This window comes from Loxodonta africana, chromosome 12 (assembly GCF_030014295.1).
Source record: "Loxodonta africana isolate mLoxAfr1 chromosome 12, mLoxAfr1.hap2, whole genome shotgun sequence".
Taxonomy (NCBI): domain Eukaryota; kingdom Metazoa; phylum Chordata; class Mammalia; order Proboscidea; family Elephantidae; genus Loxodonta; species Loxodonta africana.
In genome coordinates this window covers 74843200-74867861 of record NC_087353.1, presented here as the reverse complement: position 1 = coordinate 74867861, position 24662 = coordinate 74843200, and the positions used below count along the sequence as shown (strand labels likewise).

General features: G+C 37.2%; 1 protein-coding gene across 6 annotated transcripts in view; it reads left to right on the top strand.

Moving 5' to 3' along the window:
• SMG1 (SMG1 nonsense mediated mRNA decay associated PI3K related kinase) overlaps positions 1–24662 on the top strand; it is a 104156-nt gene that overhangs the window by 11007 nt on the left and 68487 nt on the right. For 3 of the 6 annotated variants that reach the window (XM_064295637.1, XM_023558794.2, XM_003418797.4), the window contains exons 2-10: positions 13290–13447; positions 13941–14096; positions 16534–16670; positions 18012–18070; positions 19105–19318; positions 20135–20260; positions 20865–20937; positions 21855–21952; positions 23563–23736. In XM_064295637.1, the coding sequence (XP_064151707.1) occupies positions 13290–13447; positions 13941–14096; positions 16534–16670; positions 18012–18070; positions 19105–19318; positions 20135–20260; positions 20865–20937; positions 21855–21952; positions 23563–23736 (1195 nt within the window). Of the gene's footprint in view, positions 1–10068; positions 10127–13289; positions 13448–13940; positions 14097–16533; positions 16671–18011; positions 18071–19104; positions 19319–20134; positions 20261–20864; positions 20938–21854; positions 21953–23562; positions 23737–24662 lie in introns of those variants that run through there. The other 3 variants (XM_023558796.2, XM_023558795.2, XM_064295638.1) reach the window with 3 other exon arrangements.

Here is a 24662-nt window from a genome sequence, read left to right as displayed (position 1 = left end):
AAAAAAATGATAGGGATGGAATTAATTGCTCTGCAGCATAGTGGTTCTCTTTTTGCATTTTCTAGTGTGCTTCTGCTGGCTATAAACCTATTTTTTCCGTCCGTATCTTATTTAAGACTTTGATACCAGTTGAAATTATGAGCTAGGAAAAATAATCTAATCTTTCTATTTGAACGTATCAGGGTAAGGTGCAAATGGAATTAAATAGAATGTTGCATTGCTTTTCTTCCCAATCTAGTTATGTATTTATTAATATAATGTGTACGTGTATATATGTATGGAGCCCTGGTGGCCTAGTAGTTAAAGAGCTGTTTCCTGACCAAAAGATTGGCAGTTCGAATACACCAGCCGCTCCTTGGAAACCCTAGGGCGCAGTTCTACTCTGTCCTAAAATAGGGTGGCTGTCGCTGTGAGTTGGAATCAACTCTGTGGCAACAGTTTTGGTTTTTAGTTTTGATATATATATATATGTATGTGTTTTTTTTTTTTTTTTTTTTGTAAGGGGATGGAAAGGTTATACTCTGGCAGTGTAATTGTTTTTAACTACTTAAAAAAATCTTCTAAACAAATATAAGAATTAATGAAAGTTCATATTATAAGAATGTACTGTTTTGAATTGTGGTACTTATAAATTTACTCAATGAGTAAATGATTGCCATCTTCGAAGGAACTTCGTATCTAGAATCATTGGTTTTTCTTCTCTGTATAAAAAAAAAGGCAAACCAAACTTGTTGCCGTCAAGTCAATTCTGAGAACTGCCCCATAGGGTTTCCAGGGAGCGCCTGGTGGATTCGAATTGCCTACTCTTTGACTAGCAGCTGTAGCAGTTACCCACTACACCACCATGGTTTAAAAGTTACTTATTTTTCCCAGTTAATCCGATTACAGTGTGTTTAGTATAAAATGTAACAACAAGAAAACAGTAGGGCTTGTGCAGGCCTTGTGGGCTTCAAGTGGCTTAAGTGATAATTTTGAATTGTTCCATAGCCTTAAAACTTAAGGCTAAGTACTTACTTTCTGGCTACTGCTGAGCACTGTTTCCTGGTTTGATTGCTGCTTACTAATACGTTTCAGTAGCTACCAAAACCCATCTTCATTTAATAAATTTTCTAGAGTTAGAAGAATAGTTTAATTCCATATTGTCCTTTCTCAACTATTTTTTTAAGGGACCATATTTTTCAGGATTCGTCTGAGACTTTGTTTTGTTTTGATCAGTAAGGAGATGGCTATCCTAGTATCACTCCTGAAAAAGAGGCCCCAGTGCTTAAATAGGAGGGTTTATTATGCATATTTTACTTCTGATTAACATGTTTCTTTACTAATTTGCTGTTTTTAACAGTGATTCTAAACCTGTTTCCTGACCTGGTATACCTGAGGAGATGCACCCTTTAGGAGTGATTAGGGATATTGAAAGGTATCAGAGTGAGGGGGAAGGTGGTGAAAGGAGGTCATACGTATAATTTGAAAAAGCCCTCTATAGATTTCTGGTAAAGTTTTCCTCTTTGTTGGAAATCCTTACCACCGAATACACAATTTCAGCAAGTGACTTTTCATGTTTGCCAGTACATTTAAGATGGGTTACGTGTTAAGGAATGTGTAGGTAGTTTGCTTGGTAGACTGTAACTCTTTTGGTGCTCAAAAACCTTGGCTGTGCCCAAGATGTGTAGTGTACACCAAACCATCTTGTGGTAGTAATGTCTAACTTGATACAGTATAATTTGCTTTAGAAGAATCTCTGTCTAAATTGCATAGTATATTTGATTTTTTAAAAAAATGTGTTATGAGAAATTTTTTGGTGCTTATAATTTTTCTTGACCAGTCTCACCAGTTTAAAAAAAAAAGTGGTAATGATGTTAACTGTTACACAGCACATTTATATTTGAAGGAGACCACAGTGCATTTTAAAGGGAACATTTAAGTATGTAAGTGTTAGAGAATCTTAAAAGCATGTCAACCCATTGCCCTTGAGTTGATTTCTGGCTGGTAGTGAGTGACCTTGTAGGGTAGAGCAGAACTGCCTCATAGGATTTCCAAGGAGTGGCTGGTGGATTTGAACTGCAAGCCTTTTGGTTAGCACCCGAGTGTTTAACCACTGCAGCCCCAGGGCTCCTACAAGCATGTGAGTTCCTTGGGTATTTGCTTGATTATATTGGCTAGAGAAACTATATCAGAATAACTTTAGTCATAATTTGCCTTTTTAAAGGACTGTTTAAAGATGGTTGCGTACCTTTTCTTAAAATAATCATTAAAAAAAAAATCATTGTCTTTTCTTTGATTATAGAGTCCCAGTCTGGTTGCAAGACTTGTCCTTTTAGGGTTTCTGTAGTGTTTAACTCTTACTGATTATTAATCTTCTCTGTCCTAATGGGCTATTTTGACATTTAACTACAGAACTGGGGTTGGGGAGGGCGGAGTTTGTAGCCTTTCAGTTTTTTCGTCCTCGTTTACTAGGGAGGTCATGAAGTAAGAGATTTCCTTTCAATCTTGGCAATTTCCAAGGCTGGGTGCGATGTTTCTAGAATATTTCCAGGACTTGCTGACAAAAGGGGAAGATAAGTGATGCAAACGGGAGCTAAAGCAGGGTCTCTTTTAAGGCAGTGAGCTAGCCTGGGTTAAAAATAAAGGCAGGGATGTGCCGGTCTGCCATTACTGATCGTTCTGACCCAGAGACACAGTAAACGGTCCTGAATAGAACAGAAGAAAAATGTAGAGCAAAACTCATTCCTAAAAAAAGCCAGACCTACTGAATGCATAGAGACTAGAGGAATCCCCAAGACTATCGACCTAAGATACCCTTTGAACTTGGAATTGAAGCAATTTCTGCAGGTCATTTTTCATCCAAATAATGGATTGGCTTATAAAATAAACAGTATCACTCTTGATATTGTGCTCCCTTACACAATTAACTGTAACAGTCAACAGTTATCCAAAACCAAAGGTGTGAGAAGGCAAGAAGGGAGATGGAAGCTAGATCAGTGAAAGCAGAATAAACAATGGAAATAATGAGAATACTGACACATTGTACAAATTGTAACCAGTGGCATGGAACAATTTGCATAAAAATTATTCCCTTGTATAAAAATTGTTGAAGGAGAACCTAATTTGCTGTGTAAACTTTCACCTAAAATACAATAAAATAGTTTATGAAATAAATAAAGGCAAGGAGAAAGTGAGTGAAATTAATGTGATGTCTTGGATTCTGGCACTTCAGGTGAACAGTTATTTAGCATAAATAGAATTATTTTTAAAGGAACACTGGATTCACATTTGTGATGAAGACTAAGACATACCAGATTTTACAATTACCAGCATTCTTAATGCTAATAAGATACTAACTTATGCCAGTTGAGGTACAGAACCTCAGAATACTTAAATGCACGAAGTATACTAGCGGTGGATTTCATTTCTCTGTCTCAGCCAAGGATTTTCTGATTTTACCAGCCTAGCGCTTTGTCGGAAACCCTGGTGGCATAGTGGTTAAGTGCTACGGCTGCTAACCAAAGGGTCGGCAGTTCGAATCCGCCAGGCGCTCCTTGGAAACTATGGGGCAGTTCTGCTCTATCCCGTAGGGTTGCTATGAGTCGGAATCGACTTGACGGCCCTGGGTTTTTTGGTTTTAGCACTCTGACGTTTATTTATTTATTTTGTGTTGCCTCAGTGGCCAGTTAATGAGAGTTTAGCCAGAACTTTGGAAGCCATCAAAATGGGTAGGCAGTAAAATATTAAGAACTGCTAGTGCATTTCTTTTTCTTTTTTTTAAATTGCCACAAGGACTATCTCAGACATTTCTCAGTCATTGATAGAGAGTAAAATTGCCATTATACTAGAAATTTAGAATTTTTTACTATTAATATAGGTAACAGTTGTCTTTCACTGATAAGTGCACCGTTTTGTTTCTTTTTGTACTTTGGCTAGGTTAATCCTTTTCAACTTTGAGTTCCAGCTCTCCTTATGCTTGATTAATGAATTCAGACGCCTACAGTTTTTGGTTTCATTGAAAAGCACAATGACTTTAAGGTAGTGCTACATTTTTGCATTTCCATTTAGAATGACTAAAAATGGTAGGCAATATGGGACACGAAATACTAAGCTATTAAATGAATAGTCTTCTATTTATTTTTTATACTTTTACTGTAAAGTATTATGTTTCCTTTAAAGTCAGATTCATTGCAGTGTAATTTATATGGTGTACAGTTCTTTTAGTTCTTTGGAAGTCCCTAGGTGGTGCAGACAGTTAATATGCTTGGCTGTTAACTGAAAGGTTAGAAGAAAGGGCTGGTGATCTGTTGCTGGAAAATCAGCCAGTGAAAACCCTGTGGAGCACATTTCTTCTCTGAGACTCATGGAGCCATTCGACAGCACCTAGTTTTTATAGTTTCTTGAATTTTGACAAGTGCGTATAGTCATGTTAGCAGTACCACAGTCAAGCTGTAGAACAGTGCCATCATCCAGAAGTTCCCTTGTGCCCCTTTCTAGTCACCCCCCACCTTCCTCACTGTCATCCCTGGTAACCACTGGTCTTTTTTTCCCTATAATTTTGTCTTTTTTAGAACATCATAAATAAGATTTTTTTTTTAATTGGGGTAAAATACGGATCATAGAATTTACCATGTTAACCATTTTTAAGTGTACAGTTCAGTGGTATTCATGATGTTTTGCAACCATGCCCCCTATCTAGTTCCAGAACTTGTTCATCACCTCAGATAACCTCACCCCCCCCCCCCCCGCCCATGAGCATTCCCTCCCCACTCCCCTTTTTCCCCAGCCCCTGGCAACTAAAAACCTGCGTTCCTCTTCATGGATTTTCCTATACTGGATATTTCATATAAATGGAGTCATCATGTAGCCTTATGCGTCTGGCTTCTTTCACTTTTATAATGTTTTCAGGGTTCATCCATGCTGTAGCATGTATCAATACTTCATTTCTTTTTATGGCGGAATAATATTGTATGTATATACCACATTTTGTTTATCCGTTCACATATTGGACATTTGGCTGGTTTCCACCTTTTGGATATTGTGAACAGTGCTGCTATGAATATTCATGTACAAGTTTTTATTTGAACACTTGTTTTCGTTTTTCGGGTATGTACCTAGGAGTGGATTTGCTGGATTTAACTTGCTGAGAAACTGGAACTGCCTTCTACAGTGACTATGCCATTTTACACTCCAGTTTCTCCACATCCTAGCAGTCAATACTTATTTTCTTTTCCTTTTAAATTATGGCAGTTCTTGTGGGTGTGAGGAGTCCTTGAGTGGTGCAGATGGTTAACACGCTGGACTGCTAACTGGAAGGTTGGTGGTTTGAGTCCTCCTAGAGGTACCTCAGAAGAAAGTACTGACAGTCTGCTTCGGAAAAATCAGCTATTGAAAACCCTGTGGAGCACAGTTCTACTCTGACACACATGGCATTACCATGAGTTGGAATTGACCCCACGGCAACTAGTTCAGTGGTTCTAAAGTAGTATCTCGTCGTAGTTTTGATTTTCATTTCCCTAATGACTAAAGATGTTGAGTACCTTTTCACATGCTTATTGGGCATTTGTATATCTTTGGAGAAACGTCTTATTGTCCGTTTTTTAATTGGGTTGTTTTGTTGTTGAGTTCTAGGAGTTCTTTATATATTCTAGGTACTAAACCCTCATCAGATAGATATATGATTTGCAAATATTTTCTCTCATTCTGTGTGTTGCCTTTTTAACCTCTTAATGCACAAAAATAAATAAGGCTTTAAAAATGCATATTAAGTAGACAAAATTCAGAATTAATTTAAGTATGTTGATAAGGCTGGTCCTTTATACTTCTGGGTTCCATTTTTTTGGAATGTGTTCAGAAAAGTAACTCTTAAGGTTAACAGTAGAACAGATTTTAGTTATGGAAAGTTTAGCCTAAAATATAAAACTTTTACTTAAATAGTTATAATGGATTTTGAATCAAGGTCATCTTCTAGTCAGTTCCACTTCCCTTTCCTTACACCAACCACTATGCTGCTCTCTTTTCTCTGCCGAAGTGAATGTTACATAAGGTAGTGTCTTCAATACTGTTGTAGTTGTTAGGTGCCGTTGAGTCTATTTCGACTCCTGGTGACCTCATGCGACAGAGTAGAACTGCCCCATGGGTTTTTTTTTTTTTTTTTTAATTTTAAATTTTATTGTGCATTAGGTCAAAGTATACAGAGCAAATTCGTTTCCCATTCCATAGTTTGTACACATAGTGCTCCATGACATTGAATTCATTCCCCACAGGGTGTCAGCACTCTCCCCATTTCTTTCCAAGGTTCCCTGCTCCCTTTTGTCCTGATTTTCTGTCCCGTCCTGCCTCCTCATCTTTGCTTTTGGGCAAATGTTGCCCTTTTGATCTCATGTAATTGATTGTTCTAAGGAGCATGTTCTTCTTGGGTGTTATTATTTTATGGGCGCCCCATAGGGTTTTCCAGGCTGTAATTTTTATGGTAGCAGATGGCCAGATCTTTCTCTCCTTCAATAGTAACATCTGGATTTAGCCACCTGGAGGTCATAGTTGGTTTTGCTAAGCGTGATGGGGCAGGTTTTGGATCAGTGTGGGTTGAGGAGCTAGTAGAAGGTAAAGGAATGGAAGTGGGGAGCATAGACAACTCTATTAGTTTGACTACAAAGCCTGGAGGTAAATTGTTTGGTGGTGGGACATTGGGATTAATTTTTTTTTTAATTTGTTTTTATATTTTTAAATGGGAGATAATAGAAAATTAAATTTACATTCAGTTCGGTGGGAAACAGACTCCACAGGAAAAATAAGTATTTACAAAGTAATGAGAGGCAGAAGTAGATGGAATCCTGATCAAGGCCTAAAGTTGGGTGCAGATGTGTCATAGTGTCTTTTTTTCTTGGTGAAGTAGAGAGAATGTGAGAGAGTTTGTGTGTTTGGAGAGTACTCTGGAACTTGAAGAGGATGATGGGGAAGGTCTGGATGGTACCTGGAAAGAGTGGAAGATAGACATTGGAAGATCTGGGAGTGTAGTGGATGATGAATAGCCAGGTTTGTCCATGGTCAGGGTTTTGCCAGATTGATGTCAGGAAAATCTTAAGGGATCATAAGGAGATTGGCAAGAGTGTTGTTGAAATGATAGATCATATTTAAGCTTTTTAGAGAAGAAAGTGAAGACGGAAGAGAGTACCTGGATTGGGAAAAAAAAGAGAGTCACCGGAATTAGTAACTAAAACAAATTTGGAGTGGTGTTGGGAGAGAGTGTGAGAAGACGGTGGTCAAAAGCAAGCCGTCAGGGAACATCGAATAAGATGAAGATGTGGAAAGGGTTCGTGGGATTTTAGAGACAAGGAGGTGAGTGGCAGCTCCTAGCTTGGCAGAAACAGTTTTAGTGGAGTGCTGAGGGTGGAACCCAGATTACAGAGGGTTGAAAAGTGATCGAAGTCAAGGGAGATAGGTTTTTCAAGAGGTTTTGACTGTGAAGAATCTGGGCAATTAGAACTAGGAGGAAGAGAGTTAAGGTTTTATGTTTTTAAAGGAAAGTCTTGAGAGTGCTCACATGTTGGTGTGGCCATGAACAGTAGTAAAGTAGGTTTTTCAACACATGGGGAAATACCTCAACACATACCTCAGACGATGGGGAAATACGTGGGCCCAGAGGAAAGGAAGAATACTGTAGATAGACGGTTTACTTGTTCCAGTATATTAGGGTGATGGGAAGCAGGCTTTGTGTGCAAATGCAGGTGAATTTGTAGGTTTATTGGAAGGACGTTGACAGGCAGTGTGGAGTGTTGAACTTGTAAGTTAGGCAGAACTAGATTTGAGTTCTTGCTTTGCCTTTTATAGGTGTGCAATCTTAGGTCAGTTATGAAACCTTAGTTACCTCATTTATAAAATGGTACCCAATAGGGTTGTGTTAATGATTAAATAAGGTAAACGCTTGGGGAGGAATCCAGCACTTCGTAGGTGCTCAACATTGTTAGTTTTATTCCTGAGAGTGCTGTCACATGGCTTGTTTTCTCATGAAGCTGGATTCTGTAAAGTCATCCACTGGTAGCAGTGAGGGAAGGAGGAGGTGGTGGAGTCAAGGTCTGAGGAGGAGGAGGGTGTGGAGAGTTCAAAAGCTGTTTGGAAAGGAGAGACCCCTGGTTAGGGAAATAAATGGGCATTGTTAAAGGTTCAGCTGTAGTCAGAGAAAAGGAGTGATGAACATGGTGGGTGTTCTGTTCAGCAACCTTTTCACTGAAGACGACTGTACACATGAGGGAAAAGTTGAGACCTGAAGTGGTACCCTCTTACAGTTATTGATTTTGTTTGTCCCTTTTGGTTAATTTGAATAGAGGTCTGCTAATAGAGGGTATTTGAGATTCCATGAAAGGGAAATAAACTTTACTGCAGTCAAATCTTTATTATATTTGCTAAAGATGTTATTAAAGATGAAAATTTAAAATCTTTTAAATGAGTTGAGGACAGTGTTACATTTTGATATTGATGTGTGACAGTACTGGTGGACTGTTGCCAACCAGGGAAGCTCCCCTGAATCTTGGTGTCTAGAGTCTTTTCTGGGGCTCAAGGTTGGCTGCCCATGTGGCTAACCTCAGTCTCTAGCCCTCTGGAGGTTGAGTTGATAACCATGTGACTCAAAGCCCCCACCATAAATCACAGTGTTAGACTTTCTGGCGTAGTCCACAGTCCCCAGGTAAACAAAGACACTCTTACTAGGCATGATGTACCAAGAGTTTAGAGATTACTTCCCAGAGTTTGAAGGCAAAGGCCAGACCTCTTTGTGGCCAAGGTTAAATTCTTACTTCACGATAGTTAAATTTATTTTTATATTCTATGAGCCTGCAGTGGCTATTTAGTTGAGAGCTTGATTTATGGTCAAAAATTGGTAACAGAACCCATAAATGGATAATTAAGATTTGATATTTATGGACACTTGGGTAGCTAAGGAAGTTCCACTAAAAAAACACATTAACTGTTCAATAGGTCAATATTACAAAGCTGACAATTTATAATTTTGGCACGGGATGGTTCAGTTCTGTTTTATTAAACAGAACTTCCTATTTTTTCTTGTGGGAAGAGTTTTGTATAACGAAGTCCTTAGAAATTTTTTCTTTCATCCTCCCAAAGCCCTGCAAATATTTTAACCATAGACTCATACCTTAGAGTGCAAGGTTATGCAGTTTCACCATCTCTTATCTCTCATGAAAACCTGTCTGAATCCAGGTGAGTAAGAGATATTACAGGGATAACCTTGAATTTGTTGTTAAAGGTAAATCATGTTCAAGCAGTATTAACTCTTAGTATTTTTATAGAAAACTCAGCATATCTTCCAACTGTTTGGTGACGGGGGCACTGTCTTTGGGAACGACTGCTTTAGAGAATGAATGCAGTCCCACCTCCTTGGCTTTAGTGCAGATCTCTAAATGGATATCTGGTTGATATCCATTACAAATTAGATCTCAGCATGAAAGCAAAAATCCTTTATTAAGCCTCGTTAAAAACGACTTTCAGATGATATTTATTCCAGTGACACCACTAGGTGTGGTGTTTGCATCAAGTCATTTTGGTGTTTGCATCAAGTGCTTATGGAAATGCTTCCTGATAGGGAGTTCCTTGATTTCATTCACTCTTGCCAGAGATAGCTCTTTCTTTTTTGGTTGCTCTGTATACTGCTTTTAAGAACTGGACCACAAGACAACACTTAGCCAGGAGGTACTATTGCCTGACACATGGTGGATTGTTGATGTGAGATCCAAGGATTTGGGTTGTTCAAAATGAATGACCTCTCAGATTTATCACATTTTCTGTATATTGAGAATAGACGACTAAAATGAGTGATAACTATATTTGCATGTGATTTGTATATAATGGTTAATATTTAAATTTTTAATGTACTAAAATTTTTTTGGTTGCCACCTCGGAGTAAATCTCTCAATCCTTTAAGACTCAGTGGCTCTCCATCTCAAGTCAATATAGTAAACCCTAGGGGCCCATAGTTCAACTAAAAGCACCTAACCCATGAATGATATTTGCTTCATGTTTGAACAATAAATGTTTTAACCCACTGTCTTCACTAATATTGTAACTACTGTCTTACAGATTGACTTGATGCAAAACATCACAAAGGCTCCATATTATACAGTATGCGATTTTTGAGGTATGAGCTTTAGAAACTTACCTCTCATGTGGCATGTACATCAGGCTTTGACTTCAGTTTGATCATTCCGGGAAGATTTATGCATTTCTTTTTTTTTTTTTTCTCTCTCCGTAATATTTTGAGTATTAAAAGGGGTTGTGGATGTATTTTTGGGTCCTTGCTAGGATTCTTAGCCTTAACAGATATATTTTCTCTTTCACTAAATCGAGACACTAATTCTGGCAGATGATAGCTTTTTCAGTCCTTAAAACTAGCTTAGCATTTTATGCCCGCCTCTCTGAGTTCAAATCTGCATTTTCTATTTTGTGCCTTTGATTGCCTCATTTTAAGTGCTCATTTCTGTTCTTCAACAGTTTTCTGTTTTCTTGTTGGTGCTAACAGCCTGACATTGATTTTTTTTTTTTTTTTTGAAGACCGAAGCTGTCTAGATATTATAAAAATAAAGATTTCGTGTAAACGCTGAACCATTTTGTGCTTTGAGGTTCAGTATACTTATAATCTGAATTCTTACTGGAAATGCTTTGATCAATTTGTAGTAAAAGAACTTGGCAACTAGGGAGTTTTAGGCAGTTCCGAGACATTAGTTCTATCTGAATGAGTTTATCTGTTAAATTTCTGAAAACCTAAATTCTGGGGGGAAAAAAGCTCAGTTTTCATAATTCATGAGATTTTTAAACCTGCATCTCTAACAAATTGGGAAATCATTCTTTTTTTTTTTAAGTTTAGTTTTAAATCAAACACTAGTTAGCAATAGGTATGTTGGTAGCAGTAGATTACTTAATTTCTTCATTCAAGAACTTAAAATCAGCTGCTATATATTGAGTGTAAAAAGTTGTTTTGATTTATTCATATACACATAAACTGCTTGTACATTAACTGTTAGCCTGGAAATCTTGAGTTAATTTTGTAGGTAGTTTTTGACCATAATAATTTTGTACCCTCTGAGCCAAAAATTTTTTAAGAATTCATTATCTTATTTAAGCCTTACAGCAATCTTAATATGTGAGATAGATATTATCCCCATTTTATGCAAGAGACAAACAAGGCTCAGAGATCAAGTTATTTGTGCAAAGGCACACATACCTTTTCAGTGATGGAGCTGGGATTTGAGCCCAGATCTTTTTTTAACCTGTATTCTCTGCTGCCTTATGTTTACTACTGTGTCACCAGAAAATGATACAGATATTTTAGCTATTAATAGTAAGGGTAATATATGTGATGCATAAACATAATGAAAACAGGAAATGAAGGCATGCACAAATATTGGTGGACTTCAGTTATCTAAGTGTTTCAGAATTAGTCATGTGTTTATTCATTCATTTGTTAACAGCCTACTTTTGCAGGTTGTGTTAGGTGCTGTACATATAGACAAGTTCAGAACTGTCAGAAACTCTCATAGCCTTTCATTTTATTTTTCAGTCCCCTTTCAGAAATTAATGGTGTGTTGTGATTTATTACAGATGCACATTTAATGTGATATTTTTAGATATATGGGGAATGTCTAATTCTAGTAAAAATGGGAAGTTCTCATGATTCATTCAGTATTAAAGGTATTTAAATGCTTACAGATTTAGTATGCTAAGAAAATATCTTCATAATTTTTTTCTTGAAATTCCATAGATTTTATTTTTCCATATGTTGAAAGTACTGAGCTTTGTGAATCAAAGCCCAGGATATTTGAAGAAGATACTTCATTGTGCAACCACAGTTATTTTAGCATGCTAGGGATACTGCATTTTGTTACGATTCGAGAGCTTTTAGGAGTAATTTAGACTTGTGGCAGTTATGTATCCAAGTTTAATTGGACATATTGTCTGCATTCTGTATTAGCAGTGGTTGTAGTAAGTACAGACCAAGGTGTTGGACTGGGCTTCTGCAGTTTCATGTTTAGTATTTTTGTTGGTGGGGCAAAGATATAAACTCTTAAGTATAAGCAGTGTTGTCTTTTTTACACATGGCAGGAAAGGGGCATGGGAGTTGAGGATTAGGATGGTTTCTGCTCTTGTCAGTGTCCTAAACTTTTCCAAATGATTTTGACTTCAGAAGGTGTTTTTAGTAGTAGTAAATACAGTCGAAGTGATTTCTTTTTGGAAGGTTATGCCTTTCAGAAGAAATTTCAGTAGGAGAGGAGCTTCTTCTTTGTACTTTTCATGTGCCACCACAAAATATCTAGTCGGCTTATTTCTTGATAGTTTATATTCAGTAGTTAGAAGAATTAAGACTCAACAAGAAATTATGTAGCTCAGTTCCCTGATGAGGGAAATTGAGGCATAGAGTGGTTGAGTGTGTACTTAGAAAAGGACTCTTAATTTAGTTCTTTAATAATATCCAAGTATCAGGTATTATTTTAAACAATACTTAAGTGTTAAACAGGTTGTTAACTACAACCTTCAAATTCTGCTTTATTGGATTCCTAGTACTTTTATTTTCTTAAAACTATTTCCTCTCTTATAATTTTAATTGATATTCTTTAGAGTTAGGCATCTTCGGTGAAGTCTTCAGTACTGCTGTACATAAAAATAATTTTTTACTTTGTAGCTCATTGTTCTTATATCCTATTGCTCTTGCTTTAAAACATCATTTTATAAGTTATTTTCCCACCATGTAATAGCGTTAAGAATTCAGGTGAGATTTAGGGCACATTGCCATGAGACAGTACTTTTAGAATAATATGCTCCTGCCAGTGGTTTTTATTTTTATGACTGAGAAGACCAAAAAATTTCTACTGATTAACCCTCTCCTGAGGGAAGATACTCGGGAGAATTATTCTTTCTATTAAAAGTTCTGTGAAGAGAATCCTAGACCAGGGTGACCAATTATCCTGGTTTGTGTGGGACTGAGGTGGTTACCAGGATGCAGAGCTTTAAAATTGGGACAGTCCAGGGCAAACATTTCTGGGACTGAGGGAGTTGCTGGGACACCGGATTTGTTGTACTAAAAAAAAAAAAATCCTGGTAGTTACTTATATATCTGAATGAGTCTTTAGAATGGTAGAAGAAGCTCAAGAGTTGGCATTTTCGTCTATTGACTAGACATTGGAGTTGCTTATTTAGAACAGTAATGGTTAAAAAACAAAAAGGTGGGGAGAAGAGAGAAAAAGGATGTATGATTTGGGCTATTAAAATGTTTAAAGTTGTAATCTTATACTTCTCTCTCTTTACAGAACTGATAGTGCATCAGCCGACCCAGATAATTTAAAATATTCTTCAACCAGAGATAGAGGTGGTTCTTATGGACTGCAATCTTCACATTCAGCTGTGGTGTCTCGGCAAAGGCACGATGATACCAGAGTCCACGCTGACATACAGAATGACGAAAAGGGTACATATATTCGTAATTGCTAGAGACATTTAAAAACAGTCTCCCTCCCTCCTTCCTTTCCTTTTCCCTTTCTCTTCCCCTTTTTCCTTCTCTCACTTCTTTTCTTCCATCTCTTCCTGTTTTTCTTTCAATTAATTTGTGTGTAAAATAGGAATATTAAATACAGTATTATTTTTGAAACTTCATAAATTCCCCCTTATGTCTTTAAAAAAAATTTTTTTATCTGTACACCTAGCACTTTCTTTGCCCCTTTCCCCTGCAAAAAAATTAAGACTGAGGTTCCACCTGACTACCATCTGTCCTCTAGTCCTCTAACAAGTTTTAAACAAAGTGCAAAATATGACTTAATTTGGTTTTTATTTCTCTGCCAATCTTCCAGTGGTTTCAAGGACAGCAATACAGGGAATTAGGTAATAAGATCCTAAACTATCCGAAATTGAGAGAGACAGAGAACACGATTAAAATAAAATAACATAAATGTTTCTGTTTTTAGGTGGCTATGGTGTCAATGGAGGATCTGGGGAAAATACTTATGGTCGGAAGTCGTTGGGGCAAGAGCTGAGGGTTAACAATGTGACCAGCCCTGAGTTCACCAGTGTTCAGCATGGCAGTCGTGCGTTAGCCAACAAAGACATGAGGAAATCACAGGGTAAGTCCAGGAAAACTTGGAGAACCAATCAATCACATTTTCCTCCATGAAGATACCGCTTATCCTGGGCATCTCATTTCCTACTAATATCCTGCACATGAAGGAGTTGATGAGTTCACTATGGTTTGGAAACATGGTAATTGTTTGCATTTCTTTTCTTGTGAACTGTTTCTTAAAGCAATTTCTCAGGAGAAAGGTTTGGATACTTTTTTAAGAGAGAATTCTCTTAAGATTAGAAGACTGGAGGAAATTTTAAAGAAAAGGTTGTCTTTATTTTCATGTATACTGAAACAGTGGTGTACAGGAGAATGTGGATCTAAACAGAGTGGGTTCTTTTCTAAAATTAAATGGCACCAATACTACTTTCTGCCGTGTGAGTAGAAGCTTCACTGTATAAAGTGCCTTGAAAATTTAGTGGATTAGAGGTAATAATGACTTTTTTTTTTTACAAGAAAATTTTATTGGTAAAGCTTAGTTGTTGGGTGTAGTTACTCTTTTGACATTTTAGTTTATGACCATTTTTTTCCATTGTGTGTGTGGACACCTTTGTGTCTGTAGCTTTTTCCTTCTTTTTTTGCTTCATGCGTTAGCTTTTAAGAAACTGATTTCTTTTGGATAAATATCCCCAAGTGAAATGACTAAGTCAAAGGCTATACGGTTTCTTAATGTTTGAAGTGTTAAACGTATCATCTGATGAGAAGCTAGGAAGCAGCTATAAAGCTAATTTAGTCCAACTCTTCTTTACAGGCTCCGAGTTAACACACTTTGTTAATGACACAATTAGATTTATTGATTGGTAACCTAATGACATTTTCAGTGTGAATCCTTACCGAAATGCTCTGTGGACGAGGGAGTTGGCAGAAGCCTGTTCCTTCTCACATAGTCGTAGATTATTATCAGTCTCCTTTTCATGCCTTAGGGAAATGAAACTGTCAGATCCTTTGATGTGGTTTGTTGTTAGCATAATTGCTAATTACAAATACACAGAAGAGCTGAAATGGAGTTACGTTTTTAAAAAATTTAGTACTTGAATGCCTCTTTGTCAGCAGTGTCCAGCATTATTTGAGCATTTGTGCTCATTCTTGTTAAAAAATAAAGGGAAGAAAGGTTCTGGTGTGCCACCTCACTGGTGGTGGCATGCCTTGTATATAGTAAGTGGTGATCAGATGTTTGTTGAACTTGGTGTGTGATTGTAGTTACCAAAACTTTCTCCTTGTGAAATGATGTTGTGAACAAGAGTCTCAACTCAGTGGGATACCTCTCTGAAAAATGGAAGCCTGTAGCCCTTCTCTGCCTCATTGAGATGTTATCCTTAATGTGTAGCAGTTACTTACCTGTACTCAGGCTCTTTACCTGGGTGTTGAAAGCGTTTTGGAACAGACCTAAATAAATTATTTTCTAAGCTTTTCTTTTTGTCTCTTACTTTGTCTTTTGGAATGAGGTGTTCAGTTTGCTTAGGCTTATTCATTCGTTCTTTCCTTCAGCAAATCTTTTTTGAGTGTCAGCTATGTCCTAGGCACTCTCCTGGGGCTTGGTATATCGTGATGAACAAAGGAGTGGTGGTGTCTGTGTTTATTGAATTTTATTGTCCAGTGGACTATGCTTTTTGGTATTGTTGTTTTGTTGTTAGGTATGGTCGAGTCTGCTCTGACTCATAGTGACCCCATATACAACAGAACGAACACTGCCGGCTCCTGCACCATCCCCACAATCATTGTTATGCTTGAGCCCGTTGTTGGAGCCACTGTGTCTGTCCATCTTGTTGAGGGTCTTCCTCTTTTTCACTGACCCTCTACATTACCAAGTGTGATGTCCTTCTCCAGGTACTGATTCCTCCTGATAACATGTCTGAAGTATGTGAGACGTGTAGTCTTACCGTCCTTGCCTCTGAGGAGAGTTCTGGCTGTATCTCTTCCAGAACAGATTTGTTTCTCTTGGTAGTCCATGGCATATTCAGTATTCTTCGCCGACACTGTAATTCAAAAGTGTCAGTTCTTGGTCTTCCTTATTCATTGTCCAGCTTTTCATTTATATAGGCAATTGAAAACGCCATGGCTTGGGTCAGGTGCACCTTAGTCTTCAAGCTGACGTCTTTGCTTTATAACACTTGAAAGAGGTCTGTTAGAGCAGATTCACCAAATGCAACGTGTCCTTTGATTTCTTGATGGTGACTTCTTCGGTGTTGATGATGGATCCAAGCAAAATGAAATCCTTGACAACTTCAGTCTTTTTTCTGTTTATCGTGATGTTGTTTATTGGTCCAGTTGTGAGGATTTTTGCTTTCTTTGTGTTGAGGTGTAATCCATACTGAAGACTGTGGTTTTTGATTTTCATAGTAAGTGCTTCAAGTATGCTTTTGGTATACTTTAAAATATTTAGGCTATGAAGTTTCTATGCTTATTTATACACCATGGACAAAAAATGTTTATATTCACAGAGCGATCGATGTCTTATTCTGATGAGTCTCGACTGTCGAATCTTCTTCGGAGGATTACCCGGGAAGACGACAGAGACCGAAGACTGGCTACTGTAAAGCAGTTAAAAGAATTTATTCAGCAACCAGAAAATAAGCTGGTAAGTATGGTATGTTAGGAAATGTCGATAATTTGTGTGTTTCCAGAATAAACAAGATAATGGTATTTGGACTGATTTAAAAAGAGAAAAGGCTTGGGAAAAATAACAGGATTCCTTATTCCAGGTTTGTGTGGCCTATATTGTGATCTAGAAACTCTGGTGGCATAGTTGTTAAGTGCTACGGCTGGTAACCAAGAGGTCAGCAGTTTGAATCTGCCAGGCGCTCCTTGGAAACTCTATGTGGCAGTTCTTCTCTGTCCTGTGGGCTCGCTATGAGTTGGAATTGACTCGACGGCAGTGGGTTTGGTTTTTTTTTGGTTTATATTGTGATCTAGAATTTTTTTTTTAATATGTAATTTATCTACCTTTGTCCCTTGTTAAATCCACATTGGTGCCTTCTACAATAAGGTGCTTTTAATTTTTAACACATTTTATCCTGTAGGCAATTCTGTTGTCCTCAGAATTTTTCTTTTGCGTTTTTTTTTTTTTTTTTTTACTGTGTTCTAAGATAAAACATCTCTTTGTTTTTCATTGTGAAACAAAGACTTGGGGGTACATGTTTTGTTCATGTGTATGTTTGGTCTGATGGCCAGGGCTAAGTAAATGCAGAAGCTCTTTGAAAAAATAAAGTGTGGGAGCAATTACAACTTTCCACCCCAAGTTGCTCTCCTAATTCTAAATTAAGAACTTGATATGGAGCAGGAGAAAATTAATGAGAATGCTGTAGCACCCTCACCCCCACACACATTTTATTATGAAAGATTTCAAATATATATTAAGGTGAAAAAATTTTACATTGGGCATCCATTACCTGCCATCTAAATTCTGCCGTTAACATTTTATTACATATCTCTTTTTTTATCCACCCCCCCACCCCCCCAAAAAAAACCCACTGCCCTCGAGTTGATTCGGACTCATAGCGACCCTATAGGACAGAGTAGAACTGCCTGATAGAGTTTCCAAGGAGTGCCTGGTGGATTCCAACTGCCGACCTGTTAGTTAGCAGCTGTAGCACTTAACCAGTACGCCACCAAGGTTTCCATTTATCCATCAGTCTTTTTTTTTTTAATTAATTTCAAAGTAAATAAAACAAACTTTTTGAGTTATATTTTTTCATTGATCCCCATGGCTCTATGCTTCCTATGGGAGAGTTTCTTTCATATAGCCTAATGGGAAACTTAATGGTGCTCCTGATACATGCCAGTTCGCACCTGGGAGTATAATGGAAAGTGAGGTGCTATCCATTTATAATTTAGAGAGGTTGACAAGTGAAAAAAAAAAACGTGATGCAGTTCTTAAAGTATAGGAATTTGAAGTTTTCATAAATGTGTTCTTTTAAAGGTACTAGTTAAACAATTGGATAATATCTTGGCTGCTGTACATGATGTGCTTAATGAAAGGTAAGTAACATAATGGTTAAGTTTAATGACTTTTCAAATTTTATTAAGAAATATACAAGAAGATAAACCCATTGACTTCATTTATGAACATCTATTTAATGTTGCTCTGGGTCCTCTTGTCATATTTATCTGTGTTAAAGTATTTATATTTTAACACAGGTATTTATATTTTGTATTCATTGCCACTGAATACAAATTTAATCCATTCGAAAGGGATTGTCCTCCTCCCCTCTTTTATTTGTCAGCCTGACTGCATAAGGGAGCATGGCTTGTAGAATAGCATAAGGTCTTAATGCATGTATGAATGAATGCAATTAATTTTGTAAACTGGAGAACTTTGAAACTACTTAACAGAGAATAGAAGTGAAAGAGAGCTTCCTTTTTTTGGCAAAAGTGGATTCAAACCATATATTCTAAAAGATTCCTGGGATTCTCCAAAGGTACACAGTCATTTCTCCAAATGGTGATTCCCAAAGAGTTGCAGAATTGGAAAGCACCCAAAACTCATCCAGCAGGTCCCTAACCTTACTAGCTTTTTTTCATGGTTTTGTTTTATATAGTTACTTATTATGTTTAAATCACTGTTGTTATCCCTGTTAGTCCATGATATTCACCCATTACCATTTCCTGTTTTACCGTTCTTTCTATTGAGTATTATATAGAGTGTAGTTATCTATAGTGTATTTTGTCTGATAACTTATTGCGACCCTTCTCTGTGAATCATTAAATGTAGTTTGAGATGGGTTTTGAAGCCAGAATTTTAGCATTTCTGGGCGTTTCTTGACTGTTCGCAAATCACTGATTTTTGTAAAAGAAAATCTAATGTCTGACAGAGGTACCATTGGGCACCGCAGGATAGAGAGGATACAGTATTTTGAATGGATACTATTTTTCCCTTTTATGTAGTTTGAATAGAAATTAAAAAAAAATCATGTAGGACTTTCTTTTGTAAGATGTGTCCTTGTCATCTATGAAAAGTTTAAGCCTTTTTTGTATGTTTTTTTTTTTTTTTTTTTGTATTAAAATAAACACAGTAGCAAATTGCTTCAGGAGTTGAGACAGGAGGGAGCTTGCTGTCTTGGCCTTCTTTGTGCTTCTCTGAGCTATGAGGCTGAGAAGATCTTCAAATGGATTTTTAGCAAATTTAGCTCATCTGCAAAAGATGAAGTTAAACTTCTCTACTTATGTGCCACCTACAAAGCACTAGAGACTGTAGGAGAAAAGAAAGCCTTTTCATCTGTAATGCAGGTAAGAATGGGGGAAAAAAAAAGATGCTGTGCTTAGGGAGAAAATTGTCCTTAACGTATGTCCTTGGAGGGGAGTTTGATGAAAGGAAATTTAGAACAGGGGTTATCTGCTGTTAGTAAATATTGTGCAAATAAAGTTTCTCTGCCTGAAACAAAGTAAAGACTGCACTCTAAAGGTAGATGTAAAGTAAGTTGGTTTTTTTGTTTTAGCTTTTGGCCTTTAAGCAGCTTTCCCTTGAAGTTGCTTAGTGCTAGATTCATTTATAGGTTTGGAAATAGGAACTCTATTAGGAGAGCTGGAATGCCTGTCTTGGCTGGTGAACAGGAGGGAGCTTCACATTTTTTGAGGGAGCCAAAAATGAAACGTCACTACTTATTTTAAGCCTTTTTTGGTTTGATAAAATGTCAAAAATTCTTATGCCAAGTGATATAAAACAATTGTATATAAATGAATACCAGCCTACGCAGTTTTGTTTCATTTTTGTGTTTCCAAATGCGTTAAAAAGCATTCCTTTTTTTAATTTTGAGTAAGATTATAAGTAATTAAATATTTGTTGCACTGACGTTTTTAAAAAATTAGAACATTGGTGTGCTTGGAATATCTGATATCTTTTTGCTTTATGATTCATGACATATTTTGGTTAAAGAGTTAAAAAAAAAACAGAACATTTTTTGTTTTAAATTCAAACTATAGAACATATTTTCCTTGGTATTGTAATCAGTTTTGGATGCAGTCACTATTAAATGATGTAACTAATTTGCTCATTTTCTCTCTGTTTTGTTGAATGTTTTGGGTTTGGAACTTTTTATTTTTAAGCTTGTAATGACCAGCCTGCAGTCCATTCTTGAAAATGTGGATACACCAGAATTACTTTGCAGATGTGTTAAGTGCATTCTTTTGGTGGCTCGATGTTACCCTCATATTTTCAGCACTAATTTCAGGGTGAGTTTTCACCCCCCACCCCTTCCAGATTAGTAGGGTGAGGGGATGGCTGTGTGCTTGAGGAACTGAGAAACCAGGGAGAAAACAATGCTCCTATTCCCTTGAGTATAATCAGGGATTTTTGAGGGTCTGAGGTTTAATGGTACAATAAAGTTTTTTTTATAAAAAATGCCATCTGTATTTTTCTTCCTGGCATTAATACCTTAAGATATCTTAAAAAAAGAAAAACACAAAACAAAACACCAAACCGGTTCCTGTTGAGTCTATTTTGACTCATGACAACCCTATAGGACAGAGTAACTCTGCCCCATAGGGTTTCCAAGGAGCAGCTGGTGGATTTGACCTTTTGGTTAGCAGCTTAGCTTTTAACCACTAAGTGCCACCAAGGCTCCTAAGATATCAAAAGAAAACCAAGTATCATTTCATTAGTGTCAGAAATGCAGCTCCATTGTTCTCCTGTCCCCTTCCCCCTTTTTAAGTTTCTGTAATGTCAAGTGGGTAAAACATAGGTGCTCTTTTTAGGGTCTTTTACTCTGAACCGGTCCGCAGGTGAAATAGCAATATGACCTTAAAATGATTAGCCCCCTCTCTCTTCCCTGTCAAGGATACGGTTGATATATTAGTCGGATGGCATATAGATCATACTCAGAAACCTTCGCTCACACAGCAGGTGTCTGGTAAGTCTTTAGCATGCACTAGTCATGTAGATATTGTGGGAAGGGGCGTTAGCTGTTAATACCAATTCTTTGGTAACCCGAGAAGATTAATTGCCTCAGAGAAATATTTTGGTTATATAAATGAGCATTACTTACTAGCTAAATTTATCTTTTCAGAGGAAAATCGTAGTTAGTAGTAAGTAGGTGGCGAGAGTAAGTACAGACTGTAACGCACCTGCGAGGACTTGAAGACCATTTTCTGAGCTGCTTGCAGCATGTACTGGTAGGAAAAGACATGGTAGTGCTAATACCCTAAATGTCAGTAGAAGAGCCTGGATACTTGTGACTTTCTGTTTTGCTGATTATTTTTTGGAAAAAAAAAAAAAAAAAGATTAATTTGGAAATTTGTCAATTAATAAGTGATTTTTTTTTTTCTTTTTGAGTTAAATGATTAGCGTGACTGACTTGGACACTTCAACTTGTCCCAGGTGCTGTAGTTGTTTTTAGCTTATTTGGAGCAATAAACTTTTGAAAATGTGATATGCAGGCAAGAGTGGTTCTGTTCCAGTTCCACTGGGGAGATGAGTGTGCACACCTTTGAAGGCTGGCTGTGAGCCAGGGTTAGAAAGCCATGTTGTGGTAGAAGGTGGCATTTTAACCCAAGCCAGGTGTATAGTAACAGTATGGATGGTAACCCTGCTGAAGACTAAGGCTAGGAGATTTACATGCTAATTCTGGGGAAATGTTAATATGTGCAGCACAAAAGCTGCATTGGTTAATCGTGATCAGCAGATTTAACAGTTCCGTGATCTGGGACAGTTTTTAAGGGCAGGCAGTTTGAAAACCAGATACCTTTTAAAACAACTCTTGAGTATTTTTTTTAATTTTGATTTTTGTGTTTTTTCCTGCTCCTTCAAAATTTCGTGTGTGGTTCCTAGGCTGGTTGCAGAGCTTGGAGCCATTCTGGGTAGCTGATCTTGCATTTTCTACCACTCTGCTTGGTCAGTTTCTCGAGGACATGGAGGCATATGCTGAGGTAAGCAAATACAAAATTTCAGTTAAGAAAAAACAAAAATGCAAATCTCATGCAGTGCTAGAGATATTTTGAAATAATTCAGACCACCTGAAATTTAAGCAGATACTATAAGACCATTCAATATTTGGATTTTTTTTCACATGTTTTTAAGTTGTTGACACAGACTCATCACTGAAAAGACTAATGCTTTGCAAAGCATAAAACACTCTTGGTAGCTGGTAGTTTTCTGAAGACTTTTCTGTAATCATTCTCATTTTTGTCACCAAAAGAATCTTAAAAGTAAGGCAAATTAATTTTTGTGTTAAAGCCTTTTTTTTTAGTACGTGTATTGGGGATCTTGGGTCAGGCTTTGGAGGACAAGACTTGGTTTTAGCCAACATGTGTAGCTGTATGACTACAAAGTGGCAGCTCTGAGGGTACTGCTGAGGCCTCTGTTAGTGGTGGTTGGCTCCCCTGGCCCCACTGTCGTGGCTTTAGATCTGTGCCCTTTCCTTTCTAAATCTCTTTGTTTCTTTCTTACTTCGATCTACCAGGATCCTTGTTTGGTGTTCAGGGATCCAATAAAGACTTGGCTTCATCTTTTCGTTATACCTTTGCTACTTCTACTCAACAAGAACTCACTATTTAGAACCATAGTGATCGGTTTACTCTCTTTCAGAGAAAAATGCAGGAATATTTTGTTTCCGCATTTTTTTCTTTGCCCCAACACCTAGAATTTTTTTTTCCTAGCCCACCTGTAAAGCTGATCAGCCTCTCAGAAGCCACCTGTTCTAGTTTCTAGAGATTTCTCTATTTTTTTATATCTTTCAGACCTAATTCTCTTCTATTATTTTGGTGCTTAATTGTATGTAGATTTAAATTGGCTGTAGTATCTCATCTTTTGCTGGTTTCCTTTTAGTACATCTTGTTTCACCAATTAGATTATAAATTTGTAGACCAGTTCTTGTGATTTTTTCATCCCACTTTGTTCTTCATGTGCATAGTATTGGTGTGTAGTAGTAGTTGTTACACTGAGTAGCTCAAAGAACACTTGAAATGGGTTCTATCAATATACTAATTCAGGAATGGCAAAAGCTCTGGTTCCATTTATAGCTACATGTAACTGTATGGTATATGTACTTTAAAAAAAAAAAAAAAAGCCCGTTGCCGTCGAGTCGATTCCGACTCATAGTGACTCTGTAGGACGGAGTAAAACTGCCCCGTAGGGTTTCCAAGACTAAATCTTTACAGAAGCAGACTACCACATCTTTCTCCCGCGGAGCAACTGGTAGGTTTGAACCACAGATCTTTCAGTTAGCACTGAGCGCCTTAACCACTTTGCCATCAGGGTTCCTTAGTATGCGTACTGGGATTTATTTTTTCCAACATCTGTTGGAGTTAGTACAAGAGATTTCCTGAATCAAGTGGACTTAATGTTGACTTACTTAAATAATTGGGGAAGGAAAACCCACCCTTTATATTTAGATTAATGTTTCCTTTTCTCATAGTATAAAATTCCTCTTTATTTATAAAAATCTATTATAAAGTTAATTGATTTTTAAGAATTGGGAGTTTTTTTTGGTTTTTGGGGTGTTTTTTAAAAACAATGTCCTGCTTGAATTCACACCTAGGACCTCAGCCATGTGGCCTCTGGGGAGTCTGTGGATGAAGATGTTCCCCCCCCATCAGTGTCCTTACCAAAGCTGGCAGCACTGCTCCGGGTATTCAGTACTGTGGTCAGGAGCATTGGGGAACGCTTCAGCCCAGTTCGAGGTCCTCCGATTACTGAGGCGTATGTCACAGATGTAAGTGTTGCTGGCTGTTTCAGGTTTCATTCAAAAATAAAGTTATTTCATATTTTAAATTCTTCTCCTCATCTAGGGAACTGTATTATTAATCCTTCATTTGTTTAGCTTTATGTATGCACGTATGTATGTATGTGTCTGGCACATTCTTAAAAATCCAGAAAAGTAGGGAATTCTACTATATCTCATTCCCTCCTGCCCCACCCAGGACAAAAAGGCCGCTCAATTTTAAAATGTCCGTGAACTTTTCTCTTAGGAGACCCTTAACCAGTCCATTTGTTCTTGCTGTTCTACATCATTTTAAAATCTTACTCTTTTATTTTTAGTAATATTAATGATAATTTTGCCTTTAAATTATTGAGTCTCCTTTTAGTTTTTCAACATACTAGGAATAACACATGATAAAGCCTGAGAAAGTAATTTTCTCTGAGCATGACAGCATGAAATTGCTTGCTAGCTTGACATCAAAGGATATTAAGATATAAAAATTTAAAATATATTGTTGTCTGAGACCAATTGTAGGAGGTAGCCGGCTTGCCACCCTTTAGAAGCCGCAAACGTTAGGCACACTGTGTTGCAGTCCAGTGACTGGTTCAGTGTGATAGATGTATGAAGTGAACCCCACTCATTGTACTCTGCCTGAATGAGAGGAAGAGGCATAAAAGGTTCAGTTCAAATGGTTAAAATTCTGTTCGGATAAAACTCTAGCTTTCAGGAGCATTTATTTTTGTTGACCACATTGCTACATGGAATAGAACGTTACATATATAACTCTCGGTAGTTAATTGTGTGTTTGAGCAGAAGTGTCAGATTCTGCAGGTAATTAAAACAAGAATGTTGACGTTGTAAACCTGGTTAGACTGGGTTATATTTTAAACCCGATCGAAACGGTTCTATTTCTAGCTGTGTAAAGAGATGATTGTCTG